Genomic DNA, 14,724 nt, shown 5'->3' on the forward strand with positions numbered 1-14,724 from the left:
TCATCACGTTTTTATTTGTTCAAAAGCAGTTTTTCCCACTTCTTCTATATAAGACTGTGTATGCTTTTATTGCAAAGAGCCCAAACTGTCTGGTCTGTGAATGAATGCTGATTCTCAGGCAGGCATGCGTCGGATGGCTCATGGGACACAAAATATTCACTGCACGCCTGACGAGCCCTGATTCATTCAGAAAGTGAAAACATTTGGTCTTGTCGTAGAAAACGGTGGCGCTCAGGTCCCACTGGCGATGTTACTGCGTCGCATCACATCCAGATAAATGCTTAAAGATGCCATTATCTGCTCTGATACAAGATGAACTTCGTTTACAAGGGTAATAGAATATCAGACATCTCATTTATTCTGTGTTTGTAGCCGATAAACACAGTAGTCATTGTCTTAAATGTCTTTAGGGCCTTGTTGAGATGCACATGCGCTGTTTTTGGAGAGGAACATAATGTGCCCTGAAACAACACATAATAAGATATGTGTTGCAAAATATTGAGATTCCCAATTTTAAAATTTTATAGAGAATTTGGGAAAATAAACAATTGCATATTTTTCTACAGGTGCAATATATTATTAATAGTAATAACAAGTTATATTTTTTTATTTTTTATTTAGTGTATACAAAAAAATAATTGTCAACCCAAATAATTATAAAAAATAATATCCAAAATGTGATTATTCATACAATCAGTTCCTTTAACTCATTCACCGCCATTGACGAGTTATCTCGTCAATTATGAGTTAATATTTAACTAATAAATATGCCTTTCTGGACGAATTTCAAAGTGAAAGTGTAATACCGCCCATCCGAATTTATCAAAAACGGAAGTTTAAAAGATTTAATGATTTATTTTAACTGCCTTTATGTTTGATAGTCATTCTGAGTCTGATCTCTAACATAAATTCCTTTTCAAAAACGCAATTTTTTAAGCTTTTTGCTCAAAATGTTGTATTTTTTAAGAGAAATATCCATATTTCAGTGGTTAAATTAAGTGGAAAAAGTAAATATATAATGAAACGTTTTTTCCCCATTTTGTTTGTTTATTGTTTGTTTGAAAGCAGAGGGTGTGTTCTTTAATTTTATATAATTTGTATGTTTATATATTTATAGAAGATAATTTTTCATGCAAGGAATTTTGTGAAACTTTTGTTAAAATTACAAAAATGCAGGTGGGAAACTTTTCTCAAAAAGGCTGGCGGTGAATGAGTTAATGAGCTAAAATCACGATCTGATATTAAACTGTTTGATTTTTCTTCTTCGTTGGTAGATGATCGCATCAGATGGCGTTCAGGAAAGCTCTCCAGCCACCATTAACATCACTGTGATTGATACCAATGACAACACACCCACTTTTCCCAATGTCTCATACAGTGTTAATGTTTACACAAACATACAGCCGGGGGACGCAGTTTTACAGGTAATCTATAAACACCATTAATCCACTCAATTAATAGCTGCCCTTCCATCATTTATGAGGAGCTTATAGTTGAAATACTTGCTTAGATTTGTGTTTAACTTTTGTCTTTACCAATACAGAGTTGTGTGCTTAAAGCAGTGCTTCTCAATTATTTTCTGTCACGCCCCCCCTAGGAAGAAGTAAACATTTCGCGCCCCCCAACTCTCCGCGGCAACTGTAAATAGTACAATTTGTCTTTAAAATGACACATCTGCAAAACATTGTATACTTATTAAAATTAAAGAAAACAAAAAAATAGAAATATCGATCAACTTACAACAAAGAATAACTTTATTAACATTGTTTCTTAGTCTGTAACAAAAAAGTCTTAAAATGCATCAATTTGCCTGAAAAAAAAATCCTTATTTAAAGTATAATATTTTTTGACCACTTGATACTGAAAAATGTAATTAAATATAGGCCTAATCAATAGACGGTTTCATTGGACGCACGTGATTGGATCCGAACTTTACTTCCGTTTTCGTTTTTTTAATGGTCTGACTAGTTGCTAAACTGATCTCTTGAACAAATTCCTCGTTGAAAATAACAAATGTTTTGGTTTCCTAGGTAATCTATTTGTTGTTTTTTTGCTTGTTATATAAATAAACTACGTTTAAAGTACTTTGTTGTTATTTATTATTAACGGAGTTTACCGGAAGTTACGTGCGGAACGCGACAGCGGCTTGTTTATGTTGTTACTGCTGAAACTGTCTATAAATAATAATAAAAACTCTAGCGGCTTATCAGCGTGATTGGGGTGTAATGTCTTTAAGTGACAGTGCAAAAAAAATCACTTCCTGAAAAAGTATTTTCCCCGGGGTCTCGCGCGCCTCCCCTGGTGTCGCCTCGAGCCCCCCCTGGGGGTCCCGCCCCACTATTTGAGAAGCACTGACTTAAAGGAACAGTATGTAGGATTGCGGCCAAAACTGGTATTGCAATCACAAAACTGGTGACCAATACACAAAATGACAACATAAACATCAGTTGAGGGCTGCAACTTCACATTTTAAATGACAATATCCTGGCCAGACCACTGTTGTCAGTGATATAAGTATTTGAAATGAAAATGATTTCTTAATGTCTAGTGACATATCAGGGCCATTTTATGATGAAATGATTTAAATTTCTTACATATGTTCCTTTAACAGATCTGTTTGAAAACCCACAAGTAAACAAACAACCTGCGAGTTTCACAGCTTCACTTCTGCTAGATGTCACATCAAAAGATTATGTAGTGGATTTTGTTAAATCAGTGCACAAAATACATCACAGACAGATCACAATCTACCAAAAAAAAGATATGTTTGCAGAAAAATAAGCAGATTTTTTTCCATTCATATTATTTTATGTCAATTTTTTTTTTTGTATTTCCTAGATGTTTTACTTTTTTTGATTATTCATTCTCATTAGATTCTTGTTATTTGTTACACTTTAACGTTTTGATAATAAAATTTAATTAACTTAAAAATAACGTTTAATCACATTATGGTCATGAGAATTTAATTAAATACTTAAAAAAGAATTTCATGCATAATATTTCAAAATATTATAATAAACAATATTAACATTGCAATGAAATATGACCTGCACATGGTCTTGACAGTTTTGTGAGATTTACCCCAGTAGTACTGTAGTAAGCTTGAATAAGCACCTTGTGTAGGTCGTATCTGAAATAACTGCGCACATTTATTTTTAAGCTGACAGCTATAGATGCTGACGAGGGTCTCAATGGGCTGGTAAGCTACAGAATCCTGGCTGGAGATCTGGGACACTTCACCATCAATGACGGCACAGGACTGATCACTGTGGTGCCTGGTGTCAACCTGACTGTTGGCCGCTCTTACGCCCTCACCGTCAGGGCCTCTGACAGCGGCCCACCGGCACAGAGAAGGTCAGTTAAATGAGAGCAACCCTTTTAATCATCCATTGCACTACATTTTGAGCATGCAAACTATTTTCCCAGCAACAAACAGGCTTTGACATCACATTTAGGATTTCAGTTTAAGTAAATAATAAACTACAAATTCAGCATACTTCATTTTCTCACAAAATGGCAAAACTGCCAATTTAATGTTTGTGTTGTTCGAATTTAGCTAACAATCCATCACATTACAATCTTCTATTGGTTACACACCTACTGTAAATTTGTACATTCGAGGTCAACTTTTATATTTTTGAGTTTGATATGTATGAATGGAAGTCAACAGAGTAGACAGTCTGGTATGACCACCACTTAAAGCTCACAGTTTAAAATCAATACTGACATTTTGTAAGCAATTCCACTTTAAAAATATAACCTGGAACATCTGACACATGAAAGAAAGGAAATGAAGGTTTTTTCACTCTAATTGGCTCTACCTCCCCTCCTATCCAATTCATACAATAGCAGCCACTGGCCTCTGTAATCCTGTCTGCCACAGAATCAATATAGCAGAAATAGAATCAGATATGGATCAGAGAGTGTGTTGTTTACAGTGCTGTTGTTGAACATTTTTTTAAGAAATAAAATATATAATTCTAATGCAATTAAATAATCATTGTTTTGTTCAAACCCATATTGCTATAAAACCCAATAGGGACATTTTTTATAACCTTGTAGTAGTCTGAGTTACACTGAGTTTGGGGCGCTGTGCTTGTGTCGCTTGAGTAATGATGAGGATGGAGTGGTGTTTTTGTGTCATTTGAGTAATAGTGAGATGGATCAGTGTACTCAGGTCACTTGAGTAATTCTGAGATGGAGCGGTGCACTCATATTCCTTGAGTAATGCGGAGATGAAGTGGTGCGCTTGTTTCATTTGAGTAATGCTGAGACGGAGCAGTGCGCTCGTGGCGCTTGAGTAATACTGAGACGGAGCGGTGCCCTTGAGTCGCTTGAGTAAAGCTGTGATGAAGTGTTGCACTCGTGGCGCTTGAGTAATACTGAGATGGAGCGGTGCGCTCGTGTCACATGTGTAATGCTGTGATGAAGTGCTGCCCTCATGTTGCTTGAGTAATACTTAGATGGAGTGGTGCGCTTATGTCGCTTGAGTAATGCTAACAATGGAGTCAACCGCTCAAGTTGCTTGAGTAATGCTAAAATGGAGCGGTGCACTCACGTCGCTTGAGTAATGCTAATATGGAGCAGTGCACTCGTGTTGCTTGAGTAATGCTAAGATGGAGCGGTGCGTTCATGTCACTTTGAGTAATGCTGACATGGAGCACTGTGCCCAGGTTGCTTGAGTTATACTAAAATGGAGCAGTGTGCTCATGTAATACTAAGACCCACGTGCTCGTGGTGCTTGAGTAATACTTGATATGGAGAGGAGAACTTGTGTCGCTTAAGTAATACTGAGATGGAACGGTGCACTCCAGTCTTTTGAGTTATGCTAACAATGGAGCGGTGCGCTCGTGGAATACTAAGAACCATGTGCTTGTGGCGCTTGAGTAATACTTGATATGGAGATGAACACTTGTGTCGCTTGAGTAATACTAAGATGAAGCGGGGCACTTGTTTTGTTTAATAATGTTGAATAATATTTGTTGAATAATGTTGTGATGGAGCGGTGCACTCGTGTCGCTTGAGTAATGATGAGGATGGAGTGGTGTTTTTGTGTCATTTGAATAAAAGTGAGATGGCTCAGGGTACTCAGGTCATTTGAGTAATTCTGAGATGGAGCGGTGCACTCATGTTCCTTGAGTAATGCGGAGATGATGTGGTGCGCTTGTCTAATTTGAGTAATGCTGAGATGGAGCAGTGCGCTGGTGGCGCTTGAGTAATACTGAGACGGAGCGGTGCCCTTGAGTCGCTTGAGTAAAGCTGTGATGAAGTGCTGCGCTCGTGGTGCTTGAGTAATACTGAGATGGAGCGGTGCGCTTGTGTCACTTGTGTAATGCTGTGATGAAGTGCTGCGCTCATGGTGCTTGAGTAATACATAGACGGAGTGGTGCGCTTGAGTTTCGTGAGTTATGCTAACAATGTAGTCAAGTGCTCGTGACAATTGAGTAATTCTATGATGGAGCGTTGCCCTCGTGGCCCTTGGGTAATGCTGTGATGAAGCGGTGCACTCATGTCGCTTAAGTAATGCTAAAATGGAGCGGTGCACTTGTGTCACTTGAGTAATGCTAACAATGTAGTTGAGTGCTCGTGTTGCTTGAGTAATGCTGAGATGAAGCGGTGCGCTCATGTCGCTTGAGTAATGCTAACAATGGAGTCAATCGCTCATGTTGCTTGAGTAATGCTAAGATGGAGCGGTGCGTTCATGTCGCTTGAGTAATGCTGACATGGAGCACTGTGCTCAGGTTGCTTGAGCTATACTAAAATGGAGCAGGGCGCTCATGTAATACTAAGAGCCATGTGCTCGTGGTGCTTGAGTAATACTTGATATGGAGAGGAGAACTTGTGTCGCTTAAGTAATACTGAGATGGAACGGTGCACTCCAGTCTCTTGAGTTATGCTAACAATGGAGCGGTGCGCTCGTGTAAAACTAAGAGCCATGTGCTCGTGGCGCTTGAGTAATAGTTGATATGGAGATGAACGCTTGTGTTTCTTGAGTAATACTAAGATGAAGCGGTGCACTTGTTTTGTTTGAATAATGTTGTGATGGAGCGGTGCACTCGTGTCGCTTGAGTAACGTTGAAGATGGAGTGGTGTTTGTGTGTCATTTGAGTAATAGTGAGATGGATCAGTGTACTCAGGTCACTTGAGTAATTCTGAGATGGAGCGGTGCACTCATGTCCCTTAAGTAATGCGGAGATGAAGTGGTGCGCTTGTCTCATTTGAGTAATGCTGAGATGGAGCGGTGCCCTTGAGTCGCTTGAGTAAAGCTGTGATGAAGTGCTGCGCTTGTGGCCCTTGAGTAATACTGAGATGGAGCAGTGTGCTCTTGTTGCTTGAGTAATGTTGTGATAAAGTGCTGCGCTCATGGTGCTTGAGTAATACTTAGATGGAGTGGAGCGCTCAAGTCTTTTGAGTTATGCTAACAATGCAGTCGAGCACTCGTGACACTTGAGTAATGTTAAGATGGAGTGATTCGCTTGTGTTGCTTGAGTAATGCTGTGATGAAGTGCTGCCTTGATGGCCCTTGAGTAATCCTTAGATGGAGTGGTGCGCTTGAGTTTCGTGAGTTATGCTAACAATGTAGTTGAGTGCTCGTGTCGCTTGAGTAATGCTGAGATGAAGCGGTGCACTCATGTCGCTTGAGTAATGCTAACAATGGAGTCAGTCGCTCATGTTGCTAGAGTAATGCTAAGATGGAGCGGTGCACTCATGTCGCTTGAGTAATCCTGACATGGAGCACTGTGCTCAGGTTGCTTGAGTTATACTAAAATGGAGCAGTGCGCTCATGTAATACTAAGAGCCATGTGCTCGTGGTGCTTGAGAAATACTTGATATGGAGAGGAGCACTTGTGTCGCTTGAGTAATACTGAGATGGAGCGGTGCACTCGAGTCTCTTGAGTTAAGCTAACAATGGAGCGGTGTGCTTGTGTAATACTAAGAGCCATGTGCTCGTGGCGCTTGAGTAATAGTTGATATGGAGATGAACGCTTGTGTTACTTGAGTAATGCTAAGATGGAGCGGTGCACTCGTGTTGCTTAAGTAATGCTGAGATGGAGCGGTACGCTCATGTCTCTTGAGTTATGCTAACAATGGAGTCAATCGCTCATGTTGCTTGAGTAATGCTAAGATGGAGCGGTGCACTCATGTCGCTTGAGTAATGCTAAGATGGAGCGGTGCACTCGTGTCACTTGAGTAATGCTAAGATGGAGCGGTGCGCTCATGTCACTTTGAGTAATGCTGACATGGAGCACTGTGCTCAGGTTGCTTGAGTTATACTAAAATGGAGCAGTGCGCTCATGTAATACTAAGAGCCATGTGCTCGTGGTGCTTGAGAAATACTTGATATGGAGAGGAGCACTTGTGTCGCTTGAGTAATACTGAGATGGAGCGGTGCACTCGAGTCTCTTGAGTTAAGCTAACAATGTAGCGGTGTGCTCGTGTAATACTAAGAGCCATGTGCTCGTGGCGCTTGAGTAATAGTTGACATGGAGATGAACGCTTGTGTTACTTGAGTAATGCTAAGATGGAGCGGTGCACTCATGTTGCTTAAGTAATGCTGAGATGGAGCGGTACGCTCATGTCTCTTGAGTTATGCTAACAATGGAGCGGTGTGCTCGTGTAATACTAAGAGCCATGTGCTTGTGGCACTTGAGTAATAGTTGATATGGAGATGAACACTTGTGTTACTTGAGTAATGCTAAGATGAAGCGGTGCACTTGTTTCATTTGAGTAAAAGTAGTGGGAGTGGTGTGCTTGAGTAGCTATAGTTTTATTGAGTTGGAATGGTGCACACATTTTTTTAAATAGTTGAGTTTGACGTTTAATTGAGGGTTTGCTTGAGGCAGCAGGTGTATTATATGAAATGGACAGATGGCAGTTCAGCGTGTAGGAACCAAATTGTTATTTTCATTTTCCCCATATTTTATAGTTTAACAAGACTGTTATCATCATATCCAGCTTTACAAATCTGCCATGGAACATTTCCAAACAAATACAATCCACAATCCAATCTGATTTACTGCAACACACATATTCCTAATTGTCTTGATTCAACAACCAGAGTCCTAAATTCCAATGTGTCACAGAACAATAAGCAAAGCCATGTGAGGTTTTGACTAAACTTAAGGTGTAGGATATTATCGTTATTGTCATCGGATGTGAATAGTGTGTGTTAAAGGGATAGTTCATCCAAAAATGAAAATTATGTCATCATTTTCTCAGTCTCATTTAGACAGAGGTGTATAATACTTAAGTATTTTAGTTACATTTTCCAAGCATCTATGCTTTATCAGAGTGTTTGTATGGGGAAAAATTTTACTTTTCTTTACTAAAAAATGTTCAATACATTCTAAAGCATAGAATCATACTGTGTATTCATTATATATTGCATATTAAAATTGATTTAATGCCTAATTACATAAAAATTGTGTACTTTTACTTTCTTGAGTAAAAGTACGATTTTTTTACTTAAGTAAAAGTACAAAAAATTACTAGATGTTTAATGTACTTAAATATTAAATATAAACCAAAAACTTGAAATTAGGAAATGTAGTGGAGTAAAAATTATGATAATATGTTTTGGAATGTTTGTTTTCCAAAGAAAAACACTAATAAAATACGAATAATTGAAAATTTACTTTTATGTAGAAAGTAAAAATACTTAAGTACTATACAACTCTGCATTTAGAGTTTATTCTTGAACAAAAAAATTATATATTTTGATGATGGATGGTAAGCACACAGTTGACGGTACCAATTGACTTCCATAGTATTTGTTTTTCTTACTATTTATTATTTTCTTAAAGAAAACAGCATAAGGGTGGGTACATAATGACAGAGCTAGTTCTGAATTCCCCCATGAATCCTTTACTGGTTGCCCTTTGAGTCACTTTATGAAGTTTATTTAACTAAGTTCGTGAGAAGCATGGTCATGTAATCCGACCAATCAGCGTATATATAGCCGTCTCTCACCTCTGTCTTTTGGCAGTTTTTTGCAGCATCCCTCCTCCACCCCATCACCTCACTCCCTGCTAGTCCCAGTTAAACAGGGGGGAGTACTCTGGGTTTGGGTTCAAAATTAAGAGCTTTTAAGAGAAAAAGTCTATCGCAACCTCTGTGTGTGTATATGTGTGTGTGTGTGTGTGCGTGCGTGCGCGCGTGCGTGTGTGTGTGAATGATTACCTTGATATTAGTTCATTACAGAGTCATAGTACATTTATTTTGTGCGTTTGATTTCAACTGTAACATTTTCAGCATTTTAGCTAAGCAGTAGCATATTCATCACCTGATAAATGGCTATAAGAGTACTGCATTACTACAGTAAAAGTTTGATTTTGAGTGTGTTTGCGCCACTCCCCCCAAAATTTTTTAGCACCAGCCGCCACTGGTCAGGAGAGTGTTTGCTGCGCGTGGCCATTGTGCCTTCACACCGGCTGCATTTGCAGCGCATACTGTGCAGTTTAATAACAGTATAAAAATTTCAAGTTCATATTACTTTATTTAACATGGATTTATGAGCAAAACCTCTTCAAGACGCTTTTTGACGGTCAGTGTAATTTATATAACTGTGATTTGTTTAATCCACATTGTTTTCGTGCTGTTCTGGTCCATGTAATGTCAGATATAGACACAATTATAGACATAAAAAGCCCATGGCACATTATTAAATATGTTTCACGATAAAATAAAACATTCACCCAGTGATTGACAGCATGAAGCAGTCGATCAACTTTGCCTTCAACAGTTTCAGCATAATATTTAGATTTACAGATGTATCTATTTCTCTGAAGATTATTAAGATAGATGAGGCAGTGCTAGGCAGAGAGTGAATGACAGCGCAGTCTTCTGGCTACAGTGTGTTGCTTTTCTTTTAAATTGCTCAAAGTCATGACTGTTTGAAACAAACTTGGCCTCACATTCGTGATTTTATTGTAAAATTACACTTTTTTCACGTCAATCCATGACCATTTAAAGCATAAACAATGCACTGTCACTTTAATTGAGCCTGAGCAGGGCAGCAAAAATAGAGCCTACGCCGAAACGATCGCAGCACTGCTGCTTCAGCAACGTTTCTGCCACGCGTGCGGTGTACATGCTTTAACTTGTTAACATGGGTGCCGAACAAAAAACGTGTTACGGCTTCTAGGTGGCTTTGTTTCGTCTTCTACGCGGTGCCAACTCACACAAGAAGTGGATCAGAAGTAGGGTGGCCATTTGTGCCAGTTCCGCCGGACACGTGCCAAACATGTTTTCGGGTTCGTTCTCCGGAAGTCGCGTTGCTTGACCGCATACGTCATCGAGGTTCTCACATTTCAGTTAAAATACATTAGAAAATTAAGATTTATTTCTTTTAAGACATACAATCATTGTAGTTTCATTCTTACCTTGAAATGTAACGGTTGCTTTTCTGAAAAATAAACTCAAAATATTAAACCTTGATAACGTATGCGGTCGACCAACGCGACTTCCGGAGAACGAACCCGAAAACATGTTCGGGACGTGTCCAGCGGAACTGGCACGAATGGCCACCCTAATCAGAAGAGCAGCAGTAGGACCGCGTCATCATGTGATTTTCCTGTCAGACGTTGTTTTTCATGGAGTTTTAACATGGATAAGTTGGCTAAATGTTAATGTTTTGTTAGGATTAATTCTGTATATTGTTTTGTTTTTTGCAATGTCCTATTGTTGTTATTTAGTCAAAAAAGTGAATAGACTTAAAAATTCATTTAGAAAGGACAAATATTAAAGTATTTAGCTATGCATATTCGTCTAAAACACACCCTCAATTATGTATATTTCACATACAATGCCTGGGAGCAAGATGATGTGAAATACGGGAGTCTGTAGGCGTGTTTATTTTGAAATTGACAGGATATTTGACTTTTATTTTGTATTTACAGTGCGGCTTCAACGCGGCCCATGTCAAAAATCTTTAGCGAAGCAGCGTGTAGAGCCGCTTCTGGGACGCTTTTGAAATGTGCCCTGCAGCACATCTGGTGTAAACACAAGCGTTGACTAGAATGACCGTGATCAGTTCCGATTGCCTCTTCGGACCCGTAACGCGCCGCAGACTCGTGCGGTGTAAATCCGGGGTGAAACCGGCGTAAGAAAAAACCTAATGAAATGCATGCAAATGTTCTGCCTGTTGTTTTTTCAGAAGTTCCATCACCACAGTTTATATTGAGGTTCTGCCACCCAACAACCAGAGTCCCCCTCGTTTCCCTCAGCTCATATACAGCCTGGAGGTCAGTGAAGCCATGAGGACTGGAGCCACACTGCTCAACCTACAGGTGACTTACCTGTCCTATCCTCTCCACACCTCACATCGTCTTCACATTGCTCATCCTCTCTCCTCATACTCCCATATGCCACCCAAGTTACCCAGATTAGGATTTCAGGAATCTTGTAATGCAGACGTACCGAGTCATTGAATACTAGAATGTAATGCTTTTCATAAATTGAGAGAAAGTGAGTATATGTTTTGACTTTTGCTGACAGTGGTTTTCTGTTTTGACTTTTGGGTAATGTAAATAAATTAGTAACGGGAAAGTGTTTTCTGTCATCTGCAGGCAACAGACCGTGAAAGAGACCCCATTACATACACCATCCTGAGCGGAGACCAAAACAACGTCTTTGAAGTCTCCCAAACGTAAGCTCACTTTGATGGCTCCGCTTAAAAACAGTTGTGGTTTGAGTTGTATAGTATAGTTTCTCTTAATCTGCATGTGTTATAAACTAGTTAGGTCCCATTCTTTAACATTAATGTATTAGCTAACATGAGCAAAAAAGGAAAAACTTATTCTTTTTTGTATTTAGTAGATAGTTGAAATTAACATTAACAAATAACTTAAACAGTAACTCTCCCAACTGATCGCTTTGGAAGTAAATTAAGCAAACATAATCTTCAGTAGTTAGGACTTGCTTATTTCTTATTCAGCAGGGACTGGTTGAACGCCACCTAATTAATATTCATGAGCAATTTTAATAAAGTTTAAAATGTGCTGACCCTGTTCCATGTTACAGATCGCCCCTGATTAATTTTCTTTTGACATCAATTCTGTACATGCCCTGATATAACCCACATTACATTTTCACACAAACATGGTGCAAAATTAATAAGGGCTGAAGAAATTATTAATGCCTCGGTTTCAAAAAGCAGCTTGAGATTTTTCCCCACCTGTACTATTTCAGTTTTGGTTTATAATGCATTAAACAATAGTACGTCAATGTAGTATTTTTAGAGCAAAACTATATTAGTTTAATGTTGGTCAACCTCTCTCACTCTTTTTCTTTAGTAAGGCATTGAGTAAAGCATGTTATTGTCTGAAGTTTTCATGCTTCTGCAGGAGGCAGGGCATTACAAACAAACTTACTGTCTCTTTAAAAAGCAGGCAAATAATAAATGTGGCCACTTATGTGGCCTACCGGTGCTTATCTGTCACTCTTGCACCTCCTTCTCTTTTAATCCTCCTCCCCTCAATGCCGTCTGCTCCCCATAGAGCTCACGATAGAGCCGTCTGTCAGAGGAGATTGTGTAACTGTGGAGGCTGGATAAATGTGACTGCAGGCTGAATATGATGATATAAAGTGTATGTTCAAAAAGCATTTTCATGGAGGCTGGAGGTTTAGGGGTTTCCTTTAATACAGTAGGCAAAAGGGAATTTAAAGTTCAAAATGACTTAGATTTTCAAGTGAAAGGAGTTTTAAATGGGTTTTAGATATTCTCATTAGCTGAGCTCTAATAGCTTCTGTATTAGGATTCATCTGGAGAGAAGAGCAGACGGTTGGTGAGGTCATCGCTCCGTCTCAGCCGCAAGCGCTCACCTTTTAACACCAAAGGATCTTTTTCCAACTTTAATCACTTTTTTATAAATCATTTTAGTTTCTTCCTTGGGGTTCTTTTATAATGTTAGTCACATTTTATTTCAATTTTTTTGACTATTTTGGCACCTCCATCCATTACAGTAAAACTCTGATTGTCTATCAAATAAAATAGACTGATTAATATTTTCTTAAATTTTATTAGCTCATTTTATAGTTATATTTTATTAATGCAGATAATGCACATAAAGTCACCTAACAGCAAATGTAAAAGACGGAGAGCATGATAGGACACATGAAAGATGTGACAAAAAAATTAGGGCCGGGACTCGATAAAAAAATTAATCTAATTAATTAGAGGCTTTGTAATTAATTAATCAAAATTAATCACATTTTAATCACATATAAATATTTGACCTGAGAACATTGAGAAGTTATTTTTTTACATGATACCATGAATAATGACTGAATACATAAGCTTAACCAACAAAACATTGTTTATTTTTGTTCAACCAAGTCGTTGTATTCGGAGTCGGCCTAACGTCCACGCTAGCTGCTATATGCTTTGCATTGAGATGATACTTGAGGCTCGATGTGCTGCAGTGATATGTGAATTCCTTGTTGTATAGCTTACACACAACCATGCTCTTTTCGACGCTTCCATCCGTTCGTTTTTTATAAAAAAAAATCCACGGGGCCAACCAAAGCGATCTCATCAGCTTCTTCGTTCATGTTCACTGTGGTTTGTTGTTGTCTGAAGTCATGAACGCTAGTTGGTGCTCCAGTATAATCGGAAACTCACGTTTAACACATTTTTTTTGTGTAATTAATTAATCTTAATTAAAGTGTTAAAGTATATATATATATATATATATATATAGCCTACGTCTTAGTTTATTAAATACGCTTAGTTATTTAATATTAATTATACATTTATTAAATGTCTCTTGCAAACTATGAAGGGACAATGAATCAATACACTGACATGCTAGACAGATACTTAGTTTGCACAGTCCTATCGTAATTGTGTCACACGTATGTCTGGCATCACGGGGAAACGTTTACCTCGATGAAGGAAAAACTTTTCATTGGCCATTTAGATATGTGAAGCATACTGTATACGGAAATGAACCTTGACATTCAATCCATTTCAAAATCGGCAAAATGGACATACATGGTTTTCATCGGACAGCGACTATATATATATATTTCCCCTAAAATACAAGATTGGAAAACACTGCATATTTTTTGTTATTTTGACCATGTTTTCCCCGTTTTAATTTTTTTGTTAAATAAATGCAAAAAAAATAACAACATTATTATTGTTATAGAGAGAAAGTAAGACCCCCTAAGGTGACATTGAAGTAAAAAAATCAAAAGTTTAGTTTCATGCGCTTATGTGAAACTTTCGCGTGCTACGTGAAACTTTCGTGTGCTTACGTGAAACTTTTGCTTGCTTACGTGAAACTTTCATGTGCTCACGTGAAACTTTCATGTGCAGATTTTTTTTTAAAAAAGTGTAGTTTCGCGTGCGCACGTGGGGGTAGATTTTACTGCTGGTTAAATAAGTAAGTTTAATTGCATGCGATTAATTGTAGAAGCATGATTAATGTTTTTTTTTTAATTCCAAAATGCACTTTATTGTCAAAAGCTTACAAGGTCACATCGTGATTGCTTATTCATTCCTAAATGTCACATTTAACATGTTTATATTTTAGAGCAACCCTTTGTAAATTTCGAAATTATGAAGTTGTCATCTTTTCTATAAAGTGTACATTAAGGGTCCAACAAGTCTGAGATCTTCAAGATCTTTGGCCAAACCTCAGATATGAAAGATATTTCCATTATTGTCTGGATCTGACTTAGTTTATGTCTGGAGTTGTTGCAAGTAATGGCAATACTAAA

General features: G+C 38.2%; 1 protein-coding gene across 3 annotated transcripts in view; it reads left to right on the plus strand.

Annotated features, from left to right (window-relative positions):
- Positions 1 to 14,724, plus strand: part of pcdh15b (protocadherin-related 15b) — a 297,173-nt gene that overhangs the window by 126,307 nt on the left and 156,142 nt on the right. For all 3 annotated transcript variants that reach the window (XM_055175304.2, XM_073866716.1, XM_073866717.1), the window contains exons 14-17: positions 1,275 to 1,424; positions 3,161 to 3,354; positions 11,156 to 11,288; positions 11,568 to 11,647. In XM_055175304.2, the coding sequence (XP_055031279.2) occupies positions 1,275 to 1,424; positions 3,161 to 3,354; positions 11,156 to 11,288; positions 11,568 to 11,647 (557 nt within the window). The remainder of the gene's footprint in view (positions 1 to 1,274; positions 1,425 to 3,160; positions 3,355 to 11,155; positions 11,289 to 11,567; positions 11,648 to 14,724) is intronic.

Source organism: Misgurnus anguillicaudatus, chromosome 4 (genome assembly GCF_027580225.2).
Source record: "Misgurnus anguillicaudatus chromosome 4, ASM2758022v2, whole genome shotgun sequence".
Classification (NCBI taxonomy): domain Eukaryota; kingdom Metazoa; phylum Chordata; class Actinopteri; order Cypriniformes; family Cobitidae; genus Misgurnus; species Misgurnus anguillicaudatus.